The sequence below is a fragment of the Atheta coriaria genome, unplaced genomic scaffold (genome assembly GCF_025399875.1).
Source record: "Atheta coriaria isolate IRGN ID8LTWV9N9 unplaced genomic scaffold, Caltech_Dcor_3.1 hic_scaffold_8_pilon, whole genome shotgun sequence".
Classification (NCBI taxonomy): Eukaryota; Metazoa; Arthropoda; class Insecta; order Coleoptera; family Staphylinidae; genus Dalotia; species Dalotia coriaria.
Window position 1 is genome coordinate 3,073,752 of NW_027045450.1, and position 22,840 is coordinate 3,096,591.

At 44.0% G+C, this 22,840-nt stretch overlaps 3 protein-coding genes across 15 annotated transcripts in view; all 3 read left to right on the forward strand.

Annotated features, from left to right (window-relative positions):
- Positions 1-16,928, forward strand: part of FoxP (forkhead box P) — a 42,647-nt gene extending 25,719 nt beyond the window's left edge. For 4 of the 10 annotated variants that reach the window (XM_065309271.1, XM_065309274.1, XM_065309278.1 and 1 more), the window contains 12 exons: positions 9,639-9,860; positions 9,924-10,073; positions 10,137-10,386; positions 10,453-10,717; positions 11,033-11,406; positions 11,555-11,599; positions 11,790-11,866; positions 11,938-12,039; positions 13,223-13,395; positions 15,063-15,135; positions 15,194-15,300; positions 15,364-16,928. In XM_065309271.1, the coding sequence (XP_065165343.1) occupies positions 9,639-9,860; positions 9,924-10,073; positions 10,137-10,386; positions 10,453-10,717; positions 11,033-11,406; positions 11,555-11,599; positions 11,790-11,866; positions 11,938-12,039; positions 13,223-13,395; positions 15,063-15,135; positions 15,194-15,300; positions 15,364-15,604 (2,079 nt within the window). In that variant the 3' untranslated portion in view covers positions 15,605-16,928. Of the gene's footprint in view, positions 1-6,227; positions 6,400-9,638; positions 9,861-9,923; positions 10,074-10,136; positions 10,387-10,452; positions 10,718-11,032; positions 11,407-11,554; positions 11,600-11,789; positions 11,867-11,937; positions 12,040-12,540; positions 12,690-13,222; positions 13,396-15,062; positions 15,136-15,193; positions 15,301-15,363 lie in introns of those variants that run through there. The other 6 variants (XM_065309279.1, XM_065309275.1, XM_065309273.1 and 3 more) reach the window with 6 other exon arrangements.
- A 210-nt stretch (positions 16,929-17,138) lies between these two features.
- Positions 17,139-19,004, forward strand: LOC135797332 (multiple coagulation factor deficiency protein 2 homolog). Of its 4 annotated transcripts, none has more exons than XM_065309622.1 (7): positions 17,139-17,292; positions 17,480-17,607; positions 17,666-17,833; positions 17,892-17,968; positions 18,022-18,170; positions 18,310-18,508; positions 18,632-18,871. In XM_065309622.1, exons 2-6 carry the CDS (start codon positions 17,485-17,487, stop codon positions 18,504-18,506), a joined length of 714 nt encoding a protein of 237 aa, XP_065165694.1. In that variant the 5' UTR covers positions 17,139-17,292; positions 17,480-17,484; the 3' UTR covers positions 18,507-18,508; positions 18,632-18,871. The 4 variants fall into 4 exon arrangements, with proteins under 4 accessions (XP_065165694.1, XP_065165693.1, XP_065165692.1 ...); XM_065309621.1 differs by having other exon boundaries at positions 17,229-17,371; XM_065309620.1 differs by having other exon boundaries at positions 17,280-17,421.
- Positions 19,005-19,150: 146 nt separating this feature from the next.
- Positions 19,151-21,283, forward strand: LOC135797372 (uncharacterized). Its single transcript, XM_065309725.1, has 2 exons — positions 19,151-19,445; positions 19,581-21,283. Exon 2 carries the CDS (start codon positions 19,585-19,587, stop codon positions 21,076-21,078), a length of 1,494 nt encoding a protein of 497 aa, XP_065165797.1. The 5' UTR covers positions 19,151-19,445; positions 19,581-19,584; the 3' UTR covers positions 21,079-21,283.
- Positions 21,284-22,840: the final 1,557 nt, after the last annotated feature.

Genomic DNA, 22,840 nt, shown 5'->3' on the forward strand with positions numbered 1-22,840 from the left:
AAATGAAGATATTTTCGCCATGCTCGGGTATAATTAGAAACGAAGCTAATTTTGTATTCTTTGTTTTCGACGCGGGGCGCACTTTAATTAAGGACTTTTACAAATGCCAGGTGCCGTATGCTCATTTCGCACCTCGTGGGCGCGATTTCTTAATGTCGAAATTAAAACAGCGGTTTTTAAATATAATTTAATGCGAATTCGGTGAACTTCTCCAAACTGTCGTCGGAGTTTTAAATTAAAAACCGAAACTTTGTCCAGACGTAAATTCAATTTTACTTATTATTTTAATACGCTCGGTGGGGAAATTGCTGCGCGGGTGCATTTTTTCGGATGATCCCTCATGAACGTTTCAATTTCTTGGCCGATGCTAATGCGCCTAAATGGTTTTTGGTTTGCGAAGTGGTCGAAATGTCTTTCGCGGCCTGCATGCATAAGTGTGCCTCGGTGCGGGGCGGTCAATGGCGGCTTAAATCGCCACTCGAGAGTCCATTTAGACGCCACTTCACACTCCCCTTCGCGCACCCCATCATCGTCGCCGTAATCGTTTGCTCCTGCAACAGTCACACGCGAAATAAAACGAAATCGTCGCCGGGGATGACGAGCATGATGATCCTGATTTGCATTTTGCGAAGAAACTCGACGGCGAAAGCCTGTAATTACGCGATACATTTTATAAATGGAATATACGTCGATATTCGTCGCTGGGAAACTTTTTCCTTTCCCGCGGAAGAGGAGGGGTGCGTTTATCCGACGTAATCCACTTTGAATGGAAAGTAAGCAAATAATTTTTCGAACACGTTGCATTTTTGACCCTTTCGGTTTTCTTTCGCCTGCCGGCGGCAGCTGTATTCAATTTGAAGATGTAATTTTCATACACGTTGCAAGATTCATCACAATTCGATCTTGACTTGGTGTTTTGGCGGCGCAATGTCCCAGTCTCGGACCCAGTGGGATGGGGGAGGGAAAGACCAAATTGAATTTCGACACCGGCCTGTTTGGATACCTCCCCCCGTCCTGTTTAGTTTGCCGGAACAAAGAAAACAGCCATGTGTTTATTCTGCTTGAAATAGCACGCTGCCCTCACCTTCAGTCCAGCCCGCCGGTGGCCGATCGAGGTAAACATCTCACGACTGCGAATGCGGGATGCAAAGAGCGAAAACAGCTAATAATTTGAATTGCAGTATATGCAATGCATCGCGCGGTCTTAGCCGGATTAGCCGGAGTTGAGGTGGGTGGTGGTGGTGGTGGTGGTGGATGTGCTAGTACCTACCCCATTCGACGTTATTATACGACGTTATCTAGATAAATGGATGCACGGGCGAGGCGAATATTTATACGCTCGTTCGACGGCGTGTTTTCCTAACGTCGGCGAGATGCCCGTACACCCCATCCCCTCATGTGCGAGCGTGCTCAACCCCCTTCGAGAAGCCGAAAACACCCAGACTCTCTCCCATATCGAGTGCGCGCCACACTTTTGTAAACAATACCCTATTTAATTGCTTTCACAGTCGCCTGCACTCTTTTTCCAAAACAAATTCTGTGCGTCGCGAGCTGGGGAGCACAATCAGCGCCGACGGTAAATACAAAGTATTCATTCGCATTCACAAATGCAGATGAGATTTCAGGATCTGCTGACGATGACGTTCAATCTACTCCAGCGCAGGGCGGAATTTTTATTTCCCGTTTTGCGTTTTATGAGAATATTAGCAATTTCTTTGTTGCGACATGCCCGATCGGAAAAGTGTCAAATTTTAATGCGCCCAGCGAAATATATTACTGCGAGTGTGAAAGGGGAGCCGGGCGACGAGATTGTTGCGATAAAAAAAATTACTAATAGCAATATAGCGCGCATGCGATACGGATTTACAAGATGACACCCTCCTCCGCTGCCTCTGCCTGTTCGGGATGAATTTGGGATGAATTTGTTTTCGAGCAGATTTGCTCAATATTTTTCTTTCAAATTTGATTTCCAAGTTGTTTTGACGTCCCCGCAGTGGATGTGCACACAAACCATTTGATTAAATCCACCGCTGGACACAGTGGGCATCGTCCGAATTCGATTCTCGATCTGTGCCCGTCTTCCGCCGGTCGCCGTTTGTTATTCCGGCGTCCGCGGGGGTGAGCGAGTTACTTCTCGCCGCTGCTGGATTAGCTCTCCGGCAGCGGCATTTCCCTAACCGCCTCCGCGGGCGCCTTGTTTGTGTTGGGTTTCGAGATCCATCTGTAAAACAAATACCGCGCCGCGCCAGCCAGCTCTTATTGTCTTTTTGTTATAGAAATAAACTCACTTCCCCACCATGCTTTTAATTCTGCTCGAGCTAAACAAAAGCCTAATTCGTTTATCGCGAGCGCCCGCGTCCGAAAAAACATTGATAGATCATTTGTTTTATTTTTTTCCTTCTTGCTTGCTTTTTGTTTTCGCCATCTCGGCTGGGAGGAGGTCACACATGCGTTGATATATTTCGACCGATTTAGCTCGCTTTTAGCGCACAACCCCCGCTCGGTCAGCAAATGGCATCGAATTTGTCTTGGTTGCACTTAAAAAATGACTTTTCTCCGAATCACCTCCCGGGATTTATGCATTTAATATCAACTAATAACGATTTGCATTGCGACGAAAGCGTAAACAGATAAATATCGGACAACCCCCAACAAGCGAGCGCAAATAATAAACGACCATCACAACCGGACTGGTTTTTAGCTTAATTAGTCGGAGCCTTCTCTCTTTCAACCCGCCGAACGCCAGCCAGGCAGATTCGTAAACAATGTATAATTATATCGTTGTTTGCGTTGCGCAAGACGTTCTGTTTACCGAAACCGAACCGAACTTATCGCATTGTTAGTGCCAAGAAAATACCAAATCCCACGTCTCACTCCACAGCGTCTTAGACCGTGTTCGAATCGCCCGGCACACAAATTATGAGATGAATTAAACAGCAATATGTATACAGAGATTCTTCGTGGCCGCATTGTGTGTGAAGGTGAAAAGCACGAGAATAGGGGATCGGTGTTTATTTGGGCAGTTTGTGGATTCAACAGCAAAGACTTTCGGCCCCGCACAAGCTTAGCAACATCAAGAACAATACAAGGGGCCCCATTGTGCGCGCAGAGAGAGAAAAAAAGAAAACAAACGTATTTACTTTTAATTTCGATATACAATTAAAAGTATTTATATTTTTGCAGCAACCCCCCAGCTGTTGTGGTGGCAAATTAAACAAACCCCCCCTCTCTTTGCAGCGGGAGATTAGAATAATTTAATTAATTTTGGTGCATAATTAATAAGAAAACAACACAATATTTACTTAAATTTTAGTGCTGCTGCTGCTGTGGTATTTCTTGGGGCGGTGGAGAGTGGCGAAATTTATTTCCCGGTGGTTTTCAGGGGCTGTCAAAGTGCGAAAACTAACCCTCTTGTTTTATCGGCCGGCGTTTTTTCTTTCTTCTTGGGCGATTTTTTCGCCATCGGACGCGTTAACACCACGCCGAAAAGCGGTTTGATGGTGGTGTTATGCCACCGGACGAAGGGTGGTCTAATCTCGGACCGAGGTGACGGGTGACGAAGGACGACAATCAATGTTAACGCGCGAGAGTTTCTCTTATTTTTTTGCCCGAGTAAAGTTAAATTATTGGTGGGGTTTTTAATTTTAAACGTTTTCTGTTTATTTAATGTAATTTAATCTTGGAGTAGGTTGCGCGAATGTGGGGATTTGGATTTAGGGGTTGAATTCGCTGAAAATTATGTACACACTGCGAGTTTTATATGTTTTATGCTCGCCTGTATGCTGGTAAACAAGAAGAAGCGCGCTGCCGCCGCCGCCGCCGCCGCCGCCGCTTCCGGTCACTGTCTCCCATTATTTCGGTTAAACATTTCTCATCGCGGGCCGCCTCGCGCTGCCGCTCCACGAATACTAAATAAACACAAGTTTTAATTGAAGAATCTCGTTGCATATCTCGAAGCGATATGGACGGGGCGGCAGTGGCAGTGGCGGCTGCGCTCCCCAGAGTTATTATTAGATCGCTACAAGCTGATGCAAATACAGATTATAAAGATCGGCCAGATGAAAAATGAGATACAGGCATTGTCTTACTGTTATGACAATGGTGGTTCCCAACGCGACCGAGGCCAAATATTTGTCTTCCACCATAATGCCGCCACTGCCGCCGCCTGCATCATTCGGCGGCTACGTCGTGCATATTTATCATAACTACTGTTTATATACCTTCGCGGAGGAGTCACCGTGGCGCGAATTCACGATTCACCCTCTCTCATATGTCGCCCGCGAAAACCGCCGGCGCACGCGGTGCGCGCTGCGTCCTCGTTACGTATGCACTTGACTCCGCTTCAATAATATTAAAATTTGATTCTCTCGACGCTGCTACACTGCTGCTCCACATCGCGCGATGGTGCGTGAGGGCGGAGGGCGCACGCCGAGGGGTGTGAGGGTGGCGCAGTTATTCCTCTCTTATTCGGAGATCGATAATAAAAAGCGCTGCGACGTTTGCGGCCGTGTCACCCACCGTGTGTGTGAGTTGAAATAATATCGCGCGTGCTGGTATGATAATGAGGATGATGGTGCGGGGGTGGCGACCGCAACCACAACTCGTCGTGCAACGTCAGCGACTTGCACGCGTCCTTTACATCCTTTTCGTTCCGACTGACCATCACTGCCTGCCTGCTAATGGCTCAGAGGGGGCAAATTGTTAAGGACGGCAAAAACCTCAAGCAGCAGCAGTCCGCATCAGCACTCGTTTAATCGAAAATAATTTAAATGCCATCACCACTGATTTCCGCCGCTACCTCTCCGGGTTTAATTGCACCACAAATCACGCCCGACTAGGCAACAAGCAAGCAAGAGCACACCCGTGATATGCAAACTGTCGGATTTTTCTTCCGCACGCGGGGGCAAGAAAAGGGCAGGCGGCAAGAAAAATGAAAAGATTGTATCTGCGAAATTGCTTTTATTTCTTCGTTGACACTGCGACTGAGTGTCGATTATTTGTTGGGCCACTGGCTCGTGAATATTACTGCAGCAGGCCGTCCGCATATGTCGCTCGCTCCTCCTGCGACTATTTCTTATATTGGCGAGATGAATATCGAGATATTCTGGGGGCAATATCGTTGCACACACGTGTGAGAAAGGAAAATCATTCATGAGAAAATCCATCTACATCGGCAGAAAAATCCGCCGAAAATATTTCCATGTTGTAAGACAATTTTAAGACGTTCCAGTCTAGTAAACATGTCACTTGCGCAAACGTGTGTGAGCGGGGGTGGAATGAGGAAACACAGCAAATCACTTCTATCAAAACGCCGGCCCCGCTGGTGAAATTTCAATGCGTTATATGCGCGTATCGGGCACTTTCACCCCCTTCGCGAGTTACGAGCTGGCTTTCATGAAACTATAGCGATATTCAATAAAAATCAAGCGCGGGGAAAGTTTCTCCCTGGCCTACGCACGCACAGCGCATTCCGGGGAGATATATTCGCGGGGTCACATAACAATCGAGAAAGGATGGCGCATTATAAGTTCACCGTAAAATATCTCAGCGGTGGCAGGTGCCCGACGTGCGCGGCAATATCCATATATCGGCTGGGGTAGTTTGTTGGCATTTTTGGTGATTGAATTTCGGGAATGAAATGTGGGTCGGCGACACATACTTGCAATTATTGTAGAAAAGCAATTTGTATGTTGGCCATCGAAAAGCAGTTATCGGAAAAACGGCGACCGAGGGAGGGGGGCGGCAATGGCAATATTCGTATATTTTGCGCGCATACATCTTTCTTGTATTATTTTCCATCGGGCGCACGATTATTGTTTGCCAGCGGAGGCAGCGGCGGCGGTGGAGGTGGAGGCGGCGAGAGGAGAGAGGGGGATGCTTGATATGTAAACGTCTTGAACGGGCGTAAGCAGGCGCGGCGAGGGTGGGAGGCTGTTTGGCGGTGGGTTAGAGGTGTCGATGTTGCGCGCCGGGCGAATCGCCGCCGTGACCGGCCCATGCTGGTGCCGCTGCCGCTGCCCGCCGCCGCCGCCGACGCTACACACTATCGCGACGTGGCGCCCGCCGCCGCTATACTGGCTTGTGTATATACATATACACGCAAACAACACAAACTGCATGCGCGCATCGGAGGCGCGCACGCCGCCCCGCCTGCTGCGCGCCCATACGTCGCTGCCGCCACCGCCGCCTGCGTGGAGCGGCGCGGAGGCGACGCCGATGACCCTTTTTGCGCAACAACACAACTAACTCTTGTTCTTTCTAGCGAAAAAGAAATAATTAATAGATGCTGTTACCATTTATGTGTTTAGTTGTGTTTAGGTGTTGTGCTGTGAGTGTTGTGCCAATCGCCCCGCACCTATGAAGTACTGCGAAACGCGGATGCTGGCTTCCTTTGCTCAGGTACACACCTAGTGTTTGCTTCTTATTATTTATCGCAACGAGTGAAAACCTAAATTATTGTGAAACATCCGCTCGCTCGCTGTCTGGCTGTCCGGTTGTGCAAAGTGCGCCGAGTTTATTTATTTTCACAGCTCACATTTGATAAAAGCGGAAGATACGCACACACTCCTTCTTAAATAAACATTATTTTGGTGCCTAGTGCCGCGGTGTGTTTCGTGTTGTGTGGAAGACTCGTGTTTATTCGTGGTGCGTCAGTGCGATTTGCTACAAAACAATATTTAAACAAACATTTCTCACGCAACTAATATTAAGCAGACGGAGATTCTCTTTTGCCTCTCTGAAATCACATAGCATACATCGTATTTACGTGTTTATCGCGAGTTGTTGTGCCCTCCGACGTGCACGGTACGCCAGCGAACGCGCAACTGAAGCGACGGCGGCGGCAGCCGATCCGCGACCCACCCTCACCAAGTTTGTACACGCTACACGGCGCATCACAACACAACAACACATAAACAGCGCCCCAATTGCCGAGTTTCGCCGAGCGGCTGCATTCCATCGCCGCCTCCGCTTTCCACGCTCGTCCTAGCACAAACCTACATCGTTTGCGCTACTAAACACCAAACAAAACACAAACATGATACCGATTCAATTATGTGCGTGGCATGTGCGTGCGTATAATTAAAATCGCCAGTAATTAAGAGGGTAAACTGGTGATATTAATATTTAGACTCGCTTTTGTTACAAATGACAGGCTGTCGCCGACAGCGGTCGGACGGATTGCGCCGGACGCTCATAAATTTCTCTCGCCGCCGCCGCCGACGGTGCAGTTAAGTGCGGCCAGTCCGTGCTGGCCAGATCGTAAAGTGTGAAATTCGGCAGCTTGTAAATTATATACATTTATCACCGCCCAAGTTCGAACCACGCCGAAATAAACTAACAACTCACTTAAGAGTAGAGCGTTAACGTCGGGGGCGGCTAGGTATTTAGTGTAAATGGCAAAACCAATCACAAAAACGTGTATTTTGTTATTTTTGTTTCGAAACCGGCGTAATTACAGCGCACCTTGCAGTTCGTGTATTGTGATGGGCCCCTCTTGGTTTATTCAAATCAGAAAAGACCTTCTTCATCTCATCTTCAAGACACATATATTTACTCGTGCTGAATTATTCGAATGAAGTTTTTTATACCGCCCTCTGGTTCTAATTTCATTGTTCTGACGCTCACCCTCCGCCGCCGAGACGGCCGCCATCCGCCCATCCGGCGTGTTTTATGTTTCTTTCGCGACTGTTTGTTATATCAGCGCATTTTCTTATATAAGTTACGAGCGAGTTCCTGGACGAGTCTTTTCTTTATTTTTCGCATTCTCAAGTTTGCCTATTTCGCTGGAGAAGAGCGCATCGTATATTAAGGTATATATTGTGTGTAATGTTATAAATTTCCATTGATGCGGCTGCGGGGCTAACAAATATTTACCGTGGCCTCGTTCTCCGCAAAGAGTTGCCTCGCACGCAATGAATGATAAGACGTTAAAATGCATTACCATGATGTCGCGCGAGATAACAACGTGTGCAGGGGGCACATTATGCGAAAAATATGGAAATAATATTGCTCCCGGCTCTGCATGTGAAATATGTGATCGAGGGAGGAAAGTATTTTATTTTTGCTTTGCTGCGGCATCTTTGGATGGGCCGCATCCGCGACGTGAATACGAAGTGTTAGTTTTAGCGAAAACAACGCGAGACACCATTCAGGTATGATCTGACCCCCACCCATAATTTAGGGTATGCACCATGGCTCTGAGATGGATGCGATATTGTTTGCCTCTTCCGGACAGGGATTTTTGAATTTTAAAAAGTTTTATTTAAATTTCTTCTTATATTAGACGCGACTCGTTTGAATAAACATTTTTCGACTGGCCCAAAAATGTCGAAGGGGCGTTTAAAACATCTCCGTAATAAATATGCAATCAAACTGAATTAATTTGCATTTTTCTACAGGATTCCAAATCAGAACTTTTCACTTCATTTTTATTTGCTGCATATTAAAAAATAAAATTTCGCATTTAATGGATATTCAATGTTAGAATGCAAAGATTGATTATTAATTTTACTTGACTCCGCACCTGATGGTCGCGAGTCGCTAAGCGCATTAGCGCTGTTTTGGCGAGGGGGTGCGTGTGCGTTACCCCTGCGGCCCAACAACAACCCTGCTTGTTTACAAACATCTCCTTGTTTCTCCCCTCGTTCGAGCAAGATTAAAAGCAGAGTATCAGATGGATGACCAAATTTCATATGCAACCCAATTTGAGTAACTTTTGTGAAAAAAAGGGAAATTCGTACATCTTGTTGGATTTTCAGGCCGAAAAAAGGAATTAAATATTCTCCAGTTTATTAAAACTGTGTGCACATTCCTTTTGCTAAAATATGCATAGGGTTGCAGGCGAGGAACGGCGATTGCAATCAACGTACACAATTTGCTCCGCTGCTAGATTGCGATTATATAATTCAGAACGACCACTAATTGATATTGAATCATTAATACGGAAAACACACCCCAGCATCAGCCAACGCAAACTCAAACTAAGACTTTCCTTTTGGGGAGCAGAGAAATTCAGCTCCGACTCAGCACAATAGCGCGTATTATTACATTACCCAGCCTAAGAAAACCCAGACGTTTTTTCTGCGTCTGATTTGATTATCACTGGCGTATTGCATATATTGTCATCGTGTCTGGTCGACTTTTATTAGCATTTGCGCAAGACATGCCCCCGAAGTTACAGCTAACGATTGTCGATCAAATTTATTTACTTTTTGTGTGAGTGAAGACGGCCATAAAGCATGTCGCATTTGCAGAGTGCTAGTGTATAAAAGCGCAAGACGCTTTAATGCGTATAAATCATGCGGAACGCGTTGTCTCTCTGCCGGACTGCGTTGTGCATGAAAGCGCAGGTATTATGAGCGCACCATTGCGCCAAGACGAATGGCTTCCGAGGTCCTAATGCAGGGCATTCGCAACCGCCCCGCGCGCGCGAAATCAATCACATATATCACACACGCGAGCCACGTGCCGCACGCAAGGATTTATGCTGGAAAACACAGCATCTGGAGAGGAGTTTTATCCTGTAGGGCAGGACGATAAATCTAGTTTAAACGTTGCGAGTCAATTCATTGCCCATCGCTCGAGGTGATTAGGATGTATTTTTTATACTGATGGGGTTGATGTGTTTGGTGGTACAGCAGGCTGCCTCCCTAGAGAAGGTGCTCAAGGAACAGCAGCAGCAGCAACAGCAGTTGAAGCTGGAGCGTGCCTGGGACCAGGAGGACCGTGATGCGAATGGAAATGGCAGCACTAGCCCCGGCTCTGACGCCGCCGCCCGGCATCATGACCACTCGCCACCGCCGGCGGCACTCACCTCTGACGCGCAGAAAGCTCTTAATGCGGCGATACCCGTCTCACAAGTACACATACTTATCTACCTCTTTATTCTTCTTGTAATGCAATTCTGTTAAACACAAACACAGGCTCAAGTAGGCAGTCATCCACCGATGATGTCTTCGCCCGTCTCCGGCTTGCATCACATGCAACAGCTGCTGCAACAGCATGTGCTCAATCCGTCGCAACTGCAGAACCTCATGAAGCAGCATTCTCTCCTGCAGCAGCAACAGCATCAGGTGCTTATACATGTTTTTTGATGAGTGTCACATTGATGGCATGAATATTTGTTTGCTTGGTAGCATCAGTTGGCCGAGATCGGTAAGAAACAGATGGAGCAGACCATTCAGCAGCTTCAAGAGCAGCTGCAGCTGAATCTCATCCAGCAGACGCACATCCTCCAAAGCGGGGACAAGAAAAAGGCCCCTGGGTCACTACAGCAGCTTAGCATTCAACAACAGCAGTTGATTCAACAGTTGCAGTTGATCCAACGGCAATACGTGGTGCATCAGGGTATGGGTATGCAGCCATTAATGTTGCCACAACCCACAGGTACCCCCCAATATTCCTAAATCCACCCCAATTGTAGGCTGTTATGCATTTATTGTTTTAATACAGGTTTAGGTTCTCGAGACGTGATGAGTCCTTGGAAGGAGTCCAACCCCGACCGAGATCATCCCAACAATAACACTCCCAATGAATTGAATGGTTTATTGGGTGCGTTGACACCTGGTCGGACGAGTCGGGAAGATTCGATTGTAGATGACAAACCGGACGCTGCGTCAAATAGCACCCCCGACCGTGTTCATCATTTGTACGGGCATGGCGTGTGCAAATGGGCAGGGTGCGAGGCCATCTGCGATGACTTACCGACTTTCATGAAGTAAGTCTTGCTCTTTTCTTTGCGTTGCCCCTTTCGCTTGTATCGAAGTTTTTTGCGGGAGGGATAGAAAATTTGGCGCGACGGGAAGTAATAACGCGCCCGCATCGCCCGAGGGATTAACATTTAAACCTCCGCGACGGCGTGGCAATCAAAAGCCTTGCATATTAATTGGACGCCGGGCGAAATTAGTGCGTTTTTTTTGCAAAAGCGACTTAAATCGTCCCCGAGGCGCAAAGACATCGCCTTTGTTAACCTCTTGTCTTCTTGCTTCTCAATCGATGGTTTTGCATATTAATTCATTTACACATTTCTAAGGCATCTCAACACCGAACACACACTGGATGATCGGTCGACAGCGCAAGCAAGGGTGCAAATGCAGGTGGTGTCGCAACTGGAACTGCAACTGCAGAAGGAACGCGACCGCTTGCAGGCGATGATGCATCATTTGCATCTCGCCAAGCAGATGGGTACACCCGAACCCAATCTCCACGGTGATCTCACTAGTGGCGGCGGCGGTACGACTCCATCGTCCAAGTTGCCCAGTGGGTCGTCGGTGTCTCAACCTCCTGTCTCGTTGAGCAGTCTCGTCACTGCCGCCCGCTTCCCGGTGCTCCAACAGAATCAGACGAATGTCGCCGGTCCCATCCGACGGCGAATAAGCGACAAATCCGCTCTCTCCCTCGCCGGCGGTAAGTGCACACATTCATTTGCATACTGATTGATGATAATCACATTCAAATCTTAGCGAAAAAGGTTTCGCTAATCTTCGTGTAGCTTGCGCCAAGTCTGTTTTTAAGTGTGGAAATCTGTTTTTCTTCCTTCACGCCGCGCTAATAGGATTACCGTACATGCTGGAGCGCGCCGGACTCGACGTGCAGCAAGGTAGTAGACTAGCAATTAGCACGAAACGCATTACACGACGCCATCTTGCATGGCGTCTCCTGCATCGATTGTAGTTTTCGTATGATATGCATTTGTTTGTTATGTCAAGCTGCCTTGAACGATTCGTCGAGCGAATTACCACCGGATGCATTGCTGTACAAGGAAATAATGGCGTTTCTGTACTTTTCAGAAATCCAACGGAATAGAGAATTCTATAAGAACGCTGACATACGGCCGCCATTCACATACGCGTCGCTCATTAGACAGGTAATATACGCACACAAGTGTGACGGTGTCAAATGTCGTCCGCTATTGACACTGTTTCTATTATTCCACAGTCAATAATCGAGTCGCCCGACAAACAGTTGACGCTCAACGAGATCTACAACTGGTTCCAGAACACCTTCTGTTACTTCAGACGCAACGCTGCGACGTGGAAGGTAATGCCCGTTTTTCTTTTTCTCACTTTGTGCGTGAAATCAAATGATTACGAATCGTATTGTCGCGAGAGGATAGTTCTTCCGACTTGGTGTCGGCATCACGGGCATAACCAACGGCCTTTACATGTAATGCGTATAACGAGCCTTCTGGTGCCTTTACTAATACTGTTTTGCCCCGAAGCATTTTACTTTTAATGTGAACCTGTGGTAAAGTATTAGATGTAAACAGGATACACGCAACATCTCGCTGCATGACCTATTAATTAATTAGTTTCTGAGTTATGATTTTGGTGGCGCGTGGAGGTCGATTGTAATTCACAATTCGATGTGATCGATTACAATCGGCCTCGACGAATGACACGAATGACACACGAACTCGTCCTGCTCAATGTCGATGTTGTGTTGGTCGGGGGTGGTAAGTACGCGCGCGTCCCCGCTGGAGCAGTGAAGGAGCAGCCATGGATCGCATTTGTTCATTCGCCGACCTGTTTTGTTGCATAGAACGCGGTCCGTCACAACCTCTCGCTGCACAAATGTTTCATGCGCGTGGAGAACGTTAAGGGTGCCGTGTGGACCGTGGACGAGGTGGAGTTCTACAAGCGGCGGCCGCAGCGGTGCTCTTCGGGGCCGCTGGCCCTTCCAGTCGTCGGGTACGTCAACGAGGCCCGCCATATATAATCAAATTCCACCACCCCCACTCCGCACCCCGTCTGTCTTCTACCATATCTTGTGTACATTGTGTGTGTTTTTACATTTTTATACATATCTCTTTTATTACTACTTTTGAAATCTCTTTTATACATATTTTAACTTTTTTAAACATATATATATATATATTTGAATATTAACCACGATATTGTATGGACTAACATTTTGTGTACGTGCGTGTGGTGTGTGTGGCTTAGATGCCGGTATGTTTGTGTGTGTGGGTGTTACGAAGGGCCGGTTCAGTACTGCCAGCTATAACCTCCAGCGAGCGCTACTGCACACTACTAACTTGCCTGCTGCTGCCGGATGGCGATGCTGAGGACTTCGGAAGGTATCTCGCATTTCGTGTGTGTGCGTGTGTAGGGTACCGGCGTGACCGCCACGAGAGACTTGCGTTTAACCTTGAAACCAGCCGAGCTGATTGTGTGATCTTTCTCTTTCTTGGGTACTGTGTGTCCTCTCACTGTGTGCGTAGAACGCGATACGCACGAATCTCTCGCTCCACAAGTGCTTTGTGCGCTACGAGGACGACTTCGGCTCCTTCTGGATGGTCGACGACGCCGAATTCGTCAAGCGCCGCCACCTGTCGCGTGGTCGCCCGCGGAAATATGACCCAACCCCATCACCCACTCCACCCCACTGCGCACAGTAAGCACTCTCTCCAGGAAACAAAAACAAAATGAGAACAACAACGCCCAATGTCCGATACTAGACTCTTAGAATCAGTGTGCTTCTTGCTCGCCTGCTTAGAACAACTCCCCAAACACCTCGAGCCAAACAACCATTAATCATTGCATGGATTACCTCCACCAGTGTTGCCTCGTAGTGCTTACACATTATCCCCCGTATGTTTTGTTTTGTTTTACAGTCGTACCAATATTCGCCGAAAAAATGAGCATCAATTACTCAACTCAACTCAACTCGGTGTACTGGGGACAAGAAAATCTCACTTTAAGATGCTCAAAATCCGCGATAAGACCGTATAATTTATATTCCACCCCTGCTATCTCAATTGTTGGGCCCGAGAAAGGGTTGGCCCGTTGGGGGTCGCGAAATTAATTGGTCCGACTGTAAATTGCAAATCTGCATGCAAAAAAGCATCCGTAACTTAACCCAGCAAATCACCAAGAAACCATGATAATATCATTATGAATATACTTCTCAATTCTCGGTCACACACTCACACCACCAACACTCATTGCGATCTCTTCCTCCTCATGCACGACCACAAAGATAGCGGCTGAACGATGGCGCTCGCAGATGTCTCCCGAACTAGCTAGTCGGTGCCCTAGTCTAGACCTAGACCTAGTCGCTGCCTAGTTGAGCCGGCTTTTAGAATGTTTGGATAGCGCCGCGAGGCGTGCGCAACGCTTTGCTCCACGTTGCCCGGCGCCTTCGCCGTCCGCGTGTTTGCAGAGGTGCCATTTGCATATTCGCAATCGTGTAAACAATCGGCGCTGTTCTTAGAACATGAGCCCACACGCCGGAGGATGCACTCTAGCAAAGTGCCCTCCGCATATGCTCACCATTCGGGCGGGCGGGCGGCGCAGTAGGAGAAGAAGCGTTGCGCACTGCTGAGGGCATCAAATGCATTTTAATGTTTGGAATGAATGTTGGATTGAATATGTTGCTCATGGAATATGGTTGCTCCAGCATCACAACGAAAGATTTCCTCAATTTTGAGGCAAGGTAACGCGGATTTAAGTATAAGCGTAAATATAAACAGGATAATAACGTAATATCTCGTAAATTTAATTCATTTTTCGAAACTTCTTGATGTTTTTTACATCTTTTTTAAATATTTTTCAATCTTGCATGTAATAGTAAACGTTCCTGTATGATTCTTTTCAAATTGAATATTTTAAACTTTTTAATATCAAAATTCTCAGTCAGCAAGTCAGTCAGTTCATTCCCGCCGGAATCAACATTGATCAGGTACGTTTTTGATTCTCATACAGGAACAAACTTGCATAGTTTTTAAATTGTATATATAAACATTATTTCTGCATGATTCAAACTTTTTCTTATAATATAAGTACTCTGTTTATCTCGGATATCATTATTGCCAAATCGCAAGTGTGAGTTTGCGAATGTTTCATCCCAAAATGAAAATTCAGTAAGTGGTTTGATCTCTTTTTGAACTTTTTCGCTTTTTAAACTAACATCTAGATGTTCTCGTTCTCGTATTTAAAATATTTCCCTACTTACGTAATAAACATATTCTTAATCTTCCTTCTCTAAATGTCGTATATTGTTCATACCTTCCTGTGGATTTATAAAGGACGCTTTGTTTATTAAATTCGTTTCTGCTATAGGGGCGCGTCGAAAAGTCCGGCGATGAAACACAGTCCTCCAATGTACGGCGAATCATTACCGTCGAATTTGCAGGTGAGTTTAAAAAAAGAGTCCCAGAGAGATGAATACATTAATGATGGAATTTCATTAGTATTCACAGGCTCCCTTACTGGAGGAAAGTCTAGCCTTCACCTCCGGAGCAGGTAACATGGAACGACAGCGCGAATGTTCCGAATCGCCAAACCACGATCTTATACGGTTGGAACAAGCACGAAATATCATCCGGTTGTTATCTGATTCAAGTTATTGTGATGCCCACAGGTCTCCAATGAATGGCAGTCTGCACATCAAGCAGGAGAGCCTAATGACGCCCGAGCATCCCCATCACCCGCATCTGGGACAACCCCAGCAGCACCACCATGGGTCAGAGGCGTCGCATCACATCATCAAGCGTGAGATGCACCACGACTACGACAACGTCGACCAGGACGCGCACACGGACGGCGGCATGGCCGAGGATCTCACTGTGGGGCAGGACCATGCCGGCGGCGGCGACACGTAGTGCCCGCTGCGTTCGCGCCACTTCAGTTACTTCTGAACGTGGCCGCCAGCTCAACCCTTACAACGAGCAAACAACACTGGAAAGTAGCCGCCATATCTGAACTCGTCTTGCAGTTCGCTGTGACAAGACACTCTGTACATACTACATAACTGTGTGTAAATAGTTAAAATGTTACTACGGATGATGGAAGTGTGTTTACGTATTGTTAATTGTTTAGACCTTAAACCGCGTGGGGGCGGCGCGAGAGATTGTTCGAATCGGTATGATGTATTCAGAAAATAGGCGAGATTTTTTAGTTGTGCTAGTTAAGCAGCAGGAACATGCCATACAATTACACACAATACTATATTACATTACAGGGTTATTTATTGAACGTGATGCATTTATTATGTAATTGTTTCGTCGTCATCACTATTTGTATTTAGGAGGAAACAGTACGCAAAAAATGTCTGTAAACCAAGTATTAACGCGGCTACACGTTGATGAATAAGCAATACAAACATTTGTGAACTGATTGGAAACAACAATGACGCGTGGGTTGAACATCGGCAGTAAGTTATTCCATATCACTATCTAAAAATGAAGTAAAGTAAAAATCGTATATCAATGTATAAACTAAATTAAAATAGCGTATAGATAAAGTAATACAGAAATAATTACATGAAACGATAATGAATAGGTTTTCGTATACAACCCATTATACATAAAGAAACGCATACATATATTCATTAATACATAGGTAGCCATCTTGTTCATCCTCATCTCGGCACGCGCGGCGCTCGTAATTTATTTCAACGCATTTCTAGAGTAATTTATAGGATACGATTTGTTTGACAGTATCAAATACTAACAACCGACTGGTATCGCTGTAACGGTGAACACGACATTATTAACAATTAACTACCCGCCATTCATATCTCATTGTTGCCAAAAAATGAAAAATAACGAGAAGAAAATAACTACATTCGCATACATGTGATAGTACTTTAGTTCGGAACAATTTATCTAATTACTTAGGAATCATAGCTAGTTAATAAGCGTGGTATTCGCATATCGCATGGACGAAGACAAGATGGCGGACTGTCATGCGACATACTCACCGTGCATAATATATTTACGTTCGCATTTACATCAGAGTGACGCAATTGTAAGCGCAAGAGAGGGACGAAGCCTACATATCAAATATTGCACGGGGCGGATGGAGTCATTTACGACATCGAAGATTACGATGAAGATGTACTGTAAACTTTCTTGTATATCAAATATCCTCTCATTTGTTTAACTAATAAAATTATTATTACTATAAATAAAGCAATAACAAAAATTATTACTACAGTTTCTTCATTACAATGAATCAAGCAAGCAAGTAACTGAAATAAATCTAAGTCCATTTGATATCCTAATATCAATCATTCTAGTGCAAGATTGGTTGCATATAGACACTTTCAAGGTTCAATCTGCTTTGCCAAAGGCGTTACAAAGATGAAGGATTATGCTCGATAAATACTGAACGCATGTAGTGCGGCCAAACAGGACGGAATACAGGAAAACAGGAATACTTCTGCTATATACTGGCGGCTGCCATGTTTTTAAATATTCCCGCTTTTAAAATTGTAACCTAGGAGGGCGCTACGGTTTCGAAAGAAGTTTTGAACAGCTGTAGCCGGTTACGTGTCGTCATTAACAAGGTAGGAAAGGTATACGTGTACCTGCACGCGAGTTCACTTAAAGTCATTCGCTGATGTGTATTGGCCCGTCTCTGCTCGAGTCAGTATTATCAACAACATCAACAAGTGCGCTCACATAACACAATATATGTGTGTATTGCGCCATTTGTGTTGGTTTGTGACTTAAACACGTTTTTTTTAAATACAGACAAAATGCAGCTTCGGACGAGCGCAACAAGCGCCCTTTTGGCCTTGCTATTGAACATATTGTTCATTCTCTCTCAAGTGCATGGTCAAGGAAGAGTAGCTCCAGGTGTTCCTCCTCAACACTATCAGGTTAATAAATGACAAAACTTTAATTTTGAGCAAGTAATGAAAGTTGTATGATTTTTAGCAAGTTCCTCAGCAACAATATCAACCACCTCCTCCACAACATCAGCAAATGCAACAGCCACACCATCAACAACAACAACAGCAGCAGCAGTTTCAGCACCAGCCACAGCAACCACAATTTCAACAGCAACAAGTGCCTGCACACCATCAGCAAGTCCCACATCAACAGGTTTCTGAATGTTTCTAGTTAACTATTATGTAATAGTAATAATTTTGTTTATTTAAAGCCTGGTGGTCATCATCATGGACACCATGAGGTGCCTTCACAAGTGTTTAACCCCGGAAACATTCAACAAGAAAAAGAGTATGTTTATTGCAATTGCAGACATAGTAATATTGGAATAATCCATATTTTAGGCACATAGCTGAACATATGGAAGTGCCAATGGACACAAGCAAGATGACAGACCAAGAGCTACAATTTCATTATTTTAAGATGCATGATGCTGATAATAACAACAAGTTGGATGGTTGTGAATTGATCAAGTCTTTGATTCACTGGCATGGTGAGTAATTTCAACCAGTGTGCTTTTGTTTGCATGAAACTTAAACGGTTTTTTTTTTCGTTAATTATTATGCACTTGATGTGTGATTTGATGTGCTTTGTGGCGCGATTTGGGTGTTTGTATTTATTGTGTGATATAGAACAGGGCAGCAAGGATCAGAACAGCCAGAATAAGGTGGAGGACAAGCTTTTCAAAGATGATGAACTAGTGAATCTCATCGACCCCATTCTGAACATGGACGATCTGAACAAAGACGGCTACATTGACTATCCCGAGTTTGTACGCGCACAGCAGAAGGCCGCCGCCGGGGGTGGCCAGCAAGCCCCGAACCACTAATTGTACGTTTTGTTGTGACGCTTTACTTTGCTTCTCCTTGTTTCGTGTTTTCTTCGAGTAAATATTAAGTTTTCTATGGTTTTGCTGTGTTTTATTATGAACAGAAATGTTTCTCTGTTAATCAGTGGATGATAAGGCGACAGATAAAGCCCAATATCAACCAATACCCGACGCTACCATCGAAGCTACCGTCGATCCACTGCTAAAGACTCTGGATCTCAACAATGATGGGCATATAGATTTTCCGGAATTCAAGTCGGCAACACCAAATATCCAAGCTTAAATTTATCTCTCTGAAATTGATTATCCATACATGTACGTTAATGGCTGCGGCACTTCCAATTCAAACGGTTTTCACTTTGTTTTACACTTGTTTTTACCTATTTTCTGTTCATTTTTCGACTGAGTAATGCTAATCTTCACGGTTGATTAGTTGTATATAAGGGATAATATACTTTTGTACAAATTTACAATCTTAAATAAATGCTTAAAAATTGAGTGTTTTCTTCACGGTAATTCGTTTCTAATTGAACGCAAAAACAATTGGCGCGCTTTCCTACGAAATAAAATCCCTGCAAATTCTAGGGATTTCAGGTCTGCCCCTGTTTTGAACGCGGCGGGAAAAGTTAAAATAACCTGCTAAAGTTCCGCACGTTATTACCTAAGATATTAGTTTATTGCTAATTTCAATATAACAATAAAAACTTAAGAAATTGTATTTGTGCAGGAGATACAGCTGTCTATTCCATTAAGTTTTGAAAATTTATAAGGTAGGGATTGTTTGTTTTTGTTCCGGCAATTTGGCGATTCAGCATGAAAAAGCCGGCTGAAAAGTTTCCTTTCATGATTCATTTGTTAACGTAAACAACTCGGCTTTGGACTCTCGTTTTGGGCGTATAAAAGATTCTAATTCATCCAGCAGGAAACAATTAAATTGAGGTAGGAAACAAATCAACGTTTACATTTATTATTATTTACGTTTCGTCTTTAAAATTTGCCATTTACTAATGCCGAAACATATTTGTAACATACTCTGCATTGATTTTTCTCTAAACGTAACCTAAAATTCTGCAGAACAATGCATTCTCCAAGCGATGATGAGGAACATGAAAATGATGACTGGAATCAAGCACAATTTCGGAAAACAGCAGTTCTGCTTGTGGATTGCCATGATGTCAAGTCTCTGCAGATTGCTCTCAAAGCTGCATTCAACTACTTTGATAGTACTGTAATGACCAATCATGGTAAACAGATATACTTGGATCTCCTCTTGTGTCATCCTGATATAAACAAGCAAACCATTGTGGACAGCAAAACCAATGCAGTGGATGCTTACCAACTGCTTTTCAAATTATCAAGAATGTCTGAAGCTGACCTTGAAGTGAATTACAAAGTCACTGATGCCAATGAGAAGCCTTTTTCTTCTTATCTTTTGAATGCTATGAAGCTCATCACGGATCAAAACACTAGCATCATGTATGCTACATCTATATCTGATCCATGTCTTGATGAGCAGGACAGACTTCAAACAATGGCTCATTTTATTAATCTGCAATACTGTGGCAATACTTTCAAAGTGTTTGCTTTGAGTGACACACTGGATTTCAGTGTTTTCTATGATGAAGTCTATGACACACTGGACCAAAAGAAGTATCACAAATATTTTGATGTCAACACTTTAGGAGAGAAGCTGCTAGATGCTATTCATATTAAAGAGCACACAAAGTGTTTTAACCTGTTCCCTTATCCGGAATGTCCGAATCCATTGAAGGTTTATTCACTCAATGTGGTCAAGAAATATCCATACCGTGCGCCAGTTGCAATTCATAACACTACTCGGCAGTTGCTAACTCAGGAACAGCGACCACCTGAACATCCTTTAAATGCGAAAACTGGATATTTTGTAAGGCTCGGAAAAGATGGGCAAATGAGTGTTGAAATATCCGAGGCAGAGTACAAAGAGGCGCAACGCCTTGATGATATTCCTAAGGGCATTACGTTGATGCAGGCGAAACCGCTTGCAGAACGTCCTTACTCTATCAAGGGCCTTGGTCTACATAAAACAATGCTATTGGGCGCGGACTCAAAGGATCCATCTGCTTTCAGGAGTCTGTGGGCTGCCATGAAAGACCTACGTCTCCTCTGCCTCTGTAAGTTCACCGACCCGAGAGTATTTTGGGCTGAAATGGTGCCTGTACTGGTGGAAGACACATGTCATTTCTTGCTACGCTTCATACCGCAAAAAACTGAAATATTTGCAAACAAGATAGGCGGTGATGTTCCAAAATTAAAAACCACAGATTTGCGGCAAGATGTTTTGGATGAATTGATTGATGCATTCCAAATTGATTCATGGGAGACTGTTCTTCACACCATGGTTCCTCCCAGGGTGCAGAGAGAGGCAGAGTATGTAAAGAAAGAGTTGCTTGGTAGTGCGTACCAACAGGCGAAGGTAATTGATTATCCTGAGATGAAGTTGTATCGTGGGGAAGATTTGCAGATAGAGAAGTGTTGCAAGGCGCTGGAACTGCACTCTAAAAGCGAACGCGAAGTCAAGAAAAGGAAGCGTTAAATTTTTTCAGCAAAATATACAAAATATATTATGTTATGTCTTAAAAATATATTCATTTATATGTGTTTAATTCAAATGATTAATTTTTGTTACTATGGTCTAATTATACTTATAATACTTACTACTTATAATTCTTTTGTGTTAAATGTAAGTATTTTAGGAAAATTTGAAAACATGCTGTGGAAAACACCCTGTATCTTGCAAACCAACATCCTTTTTTTGAGTTTTTATCGCCATTTTATAGCTTAAGAGACGCTCTACAAAATACATGCCATTTTAATCCGCTAAACATCCTGGAAGTGCCCTAAAATGCCCTTCAAACATCGCCCTTTTTTGGAAATTTTGAAAACAGGCTGTGGAAAACACCCTGTATCTTGCAAACTAATACAGTTTTTTTGAGTTTTTCAGCGCCATTTTATAGTTTAAGAGACGATCTACACAATACATGCCATTTTAATGCGCTAAACTTTCTGGAAATGCCCTAAAATGCCCTTCAAACATCGCCCTTTTTTAAAAATTTTGAAAACATGCTGTGGAAAACACCCTGTATCTCGCAAACTAATATACTTTTTTTGAGTTTTTCACCGCCATTTTATAGTTTGAGAGACGCTCTACACAATGCATGCCATTTTAATCCGCTAAACATCTTGGAAGTGCCCTAAAATGTCCTTTAAACATAGGCCTTTTTTGGAAACTTTGAAAACATGCTGTGGAAAACACCCTGTATCTTGCAAACTAATACAGTTTTTTTGAGTTTTTCAGCGCCATTTTATAGTTTAAGAGACGATCTACACAATACATGCCATTTTAATGCGCTAAACTTTCTGGAAATGCCCTAAAATGCCCTTCAAACATCGCCCTTTTTTAAAAATTTTGAAAACATGCTGTGGAAAACACCCTGTATCTCGCAAACTAATATACTTTTTTTGAGTTTTTCACCGCCATTTTATAGTTTAAGAGACGCTCTACACAATGCATGCCATTTTAATCCGCTAAACATCTTGAAAGTGCCCTAAAATGTCCTTTAAACATAGGCCTTTTTTGGAAACTTTGAAAACATGCTGTGGAAAACACCCTGTATCTTGCAAACTAATACAGTTTTTTTGAGTTTTTCAGCGCCATTTTATAGTTTAAGAGACGATCTACACAATACATGCCATTTTAATGCGCTAAACATCCTGGAAGTGCCCTAAAATGCCTTTCAAAAATTGTTATTTTTTTACGTTTTTTTTTAATTTTTGGGTCGTGAACCAGGGCCAAATTTTTATTTCAACATTCTTTATTCTGCAAAACTTGAAATAATTTATAACATTTTTGTCTGAAGAACAGGGCCAAACTTTTTAAGTTAAAATATTTTTGGCCGAAGAACAGGGCCGAACTTTTTGTGTTAAAATTTTTGGGTCAAAGAACAGGGCCGAACTTTTCAGTTAAAATTTTTTCGGCCGAAGAACAGGGCCGAACTTTTTAAGTTAAAATTTTTTGGTCGAAGAACATTTTTTTCTGCAAAATCAAAATAAAACTTTGAACGCAAATAACTCCTGAACTAAAAGGGCTAGAAGAGAAAGGACGGCAGATTCTTGACCCTTGAAGGATTCTCTACAAGATAGGCTATTAAAAACGGCCCTTTTTTTTTCTGCTCAAAACTGAAAAAAGTGCAAAGAGGTACCTCTTATAGGTTTTTTGATTTTTGAAGAAATCAAACTAAACACCCTATCCTGTTTAGAACCCTTTAAGGATTAAGGGCCTGAAGTCCGTTTTGTTC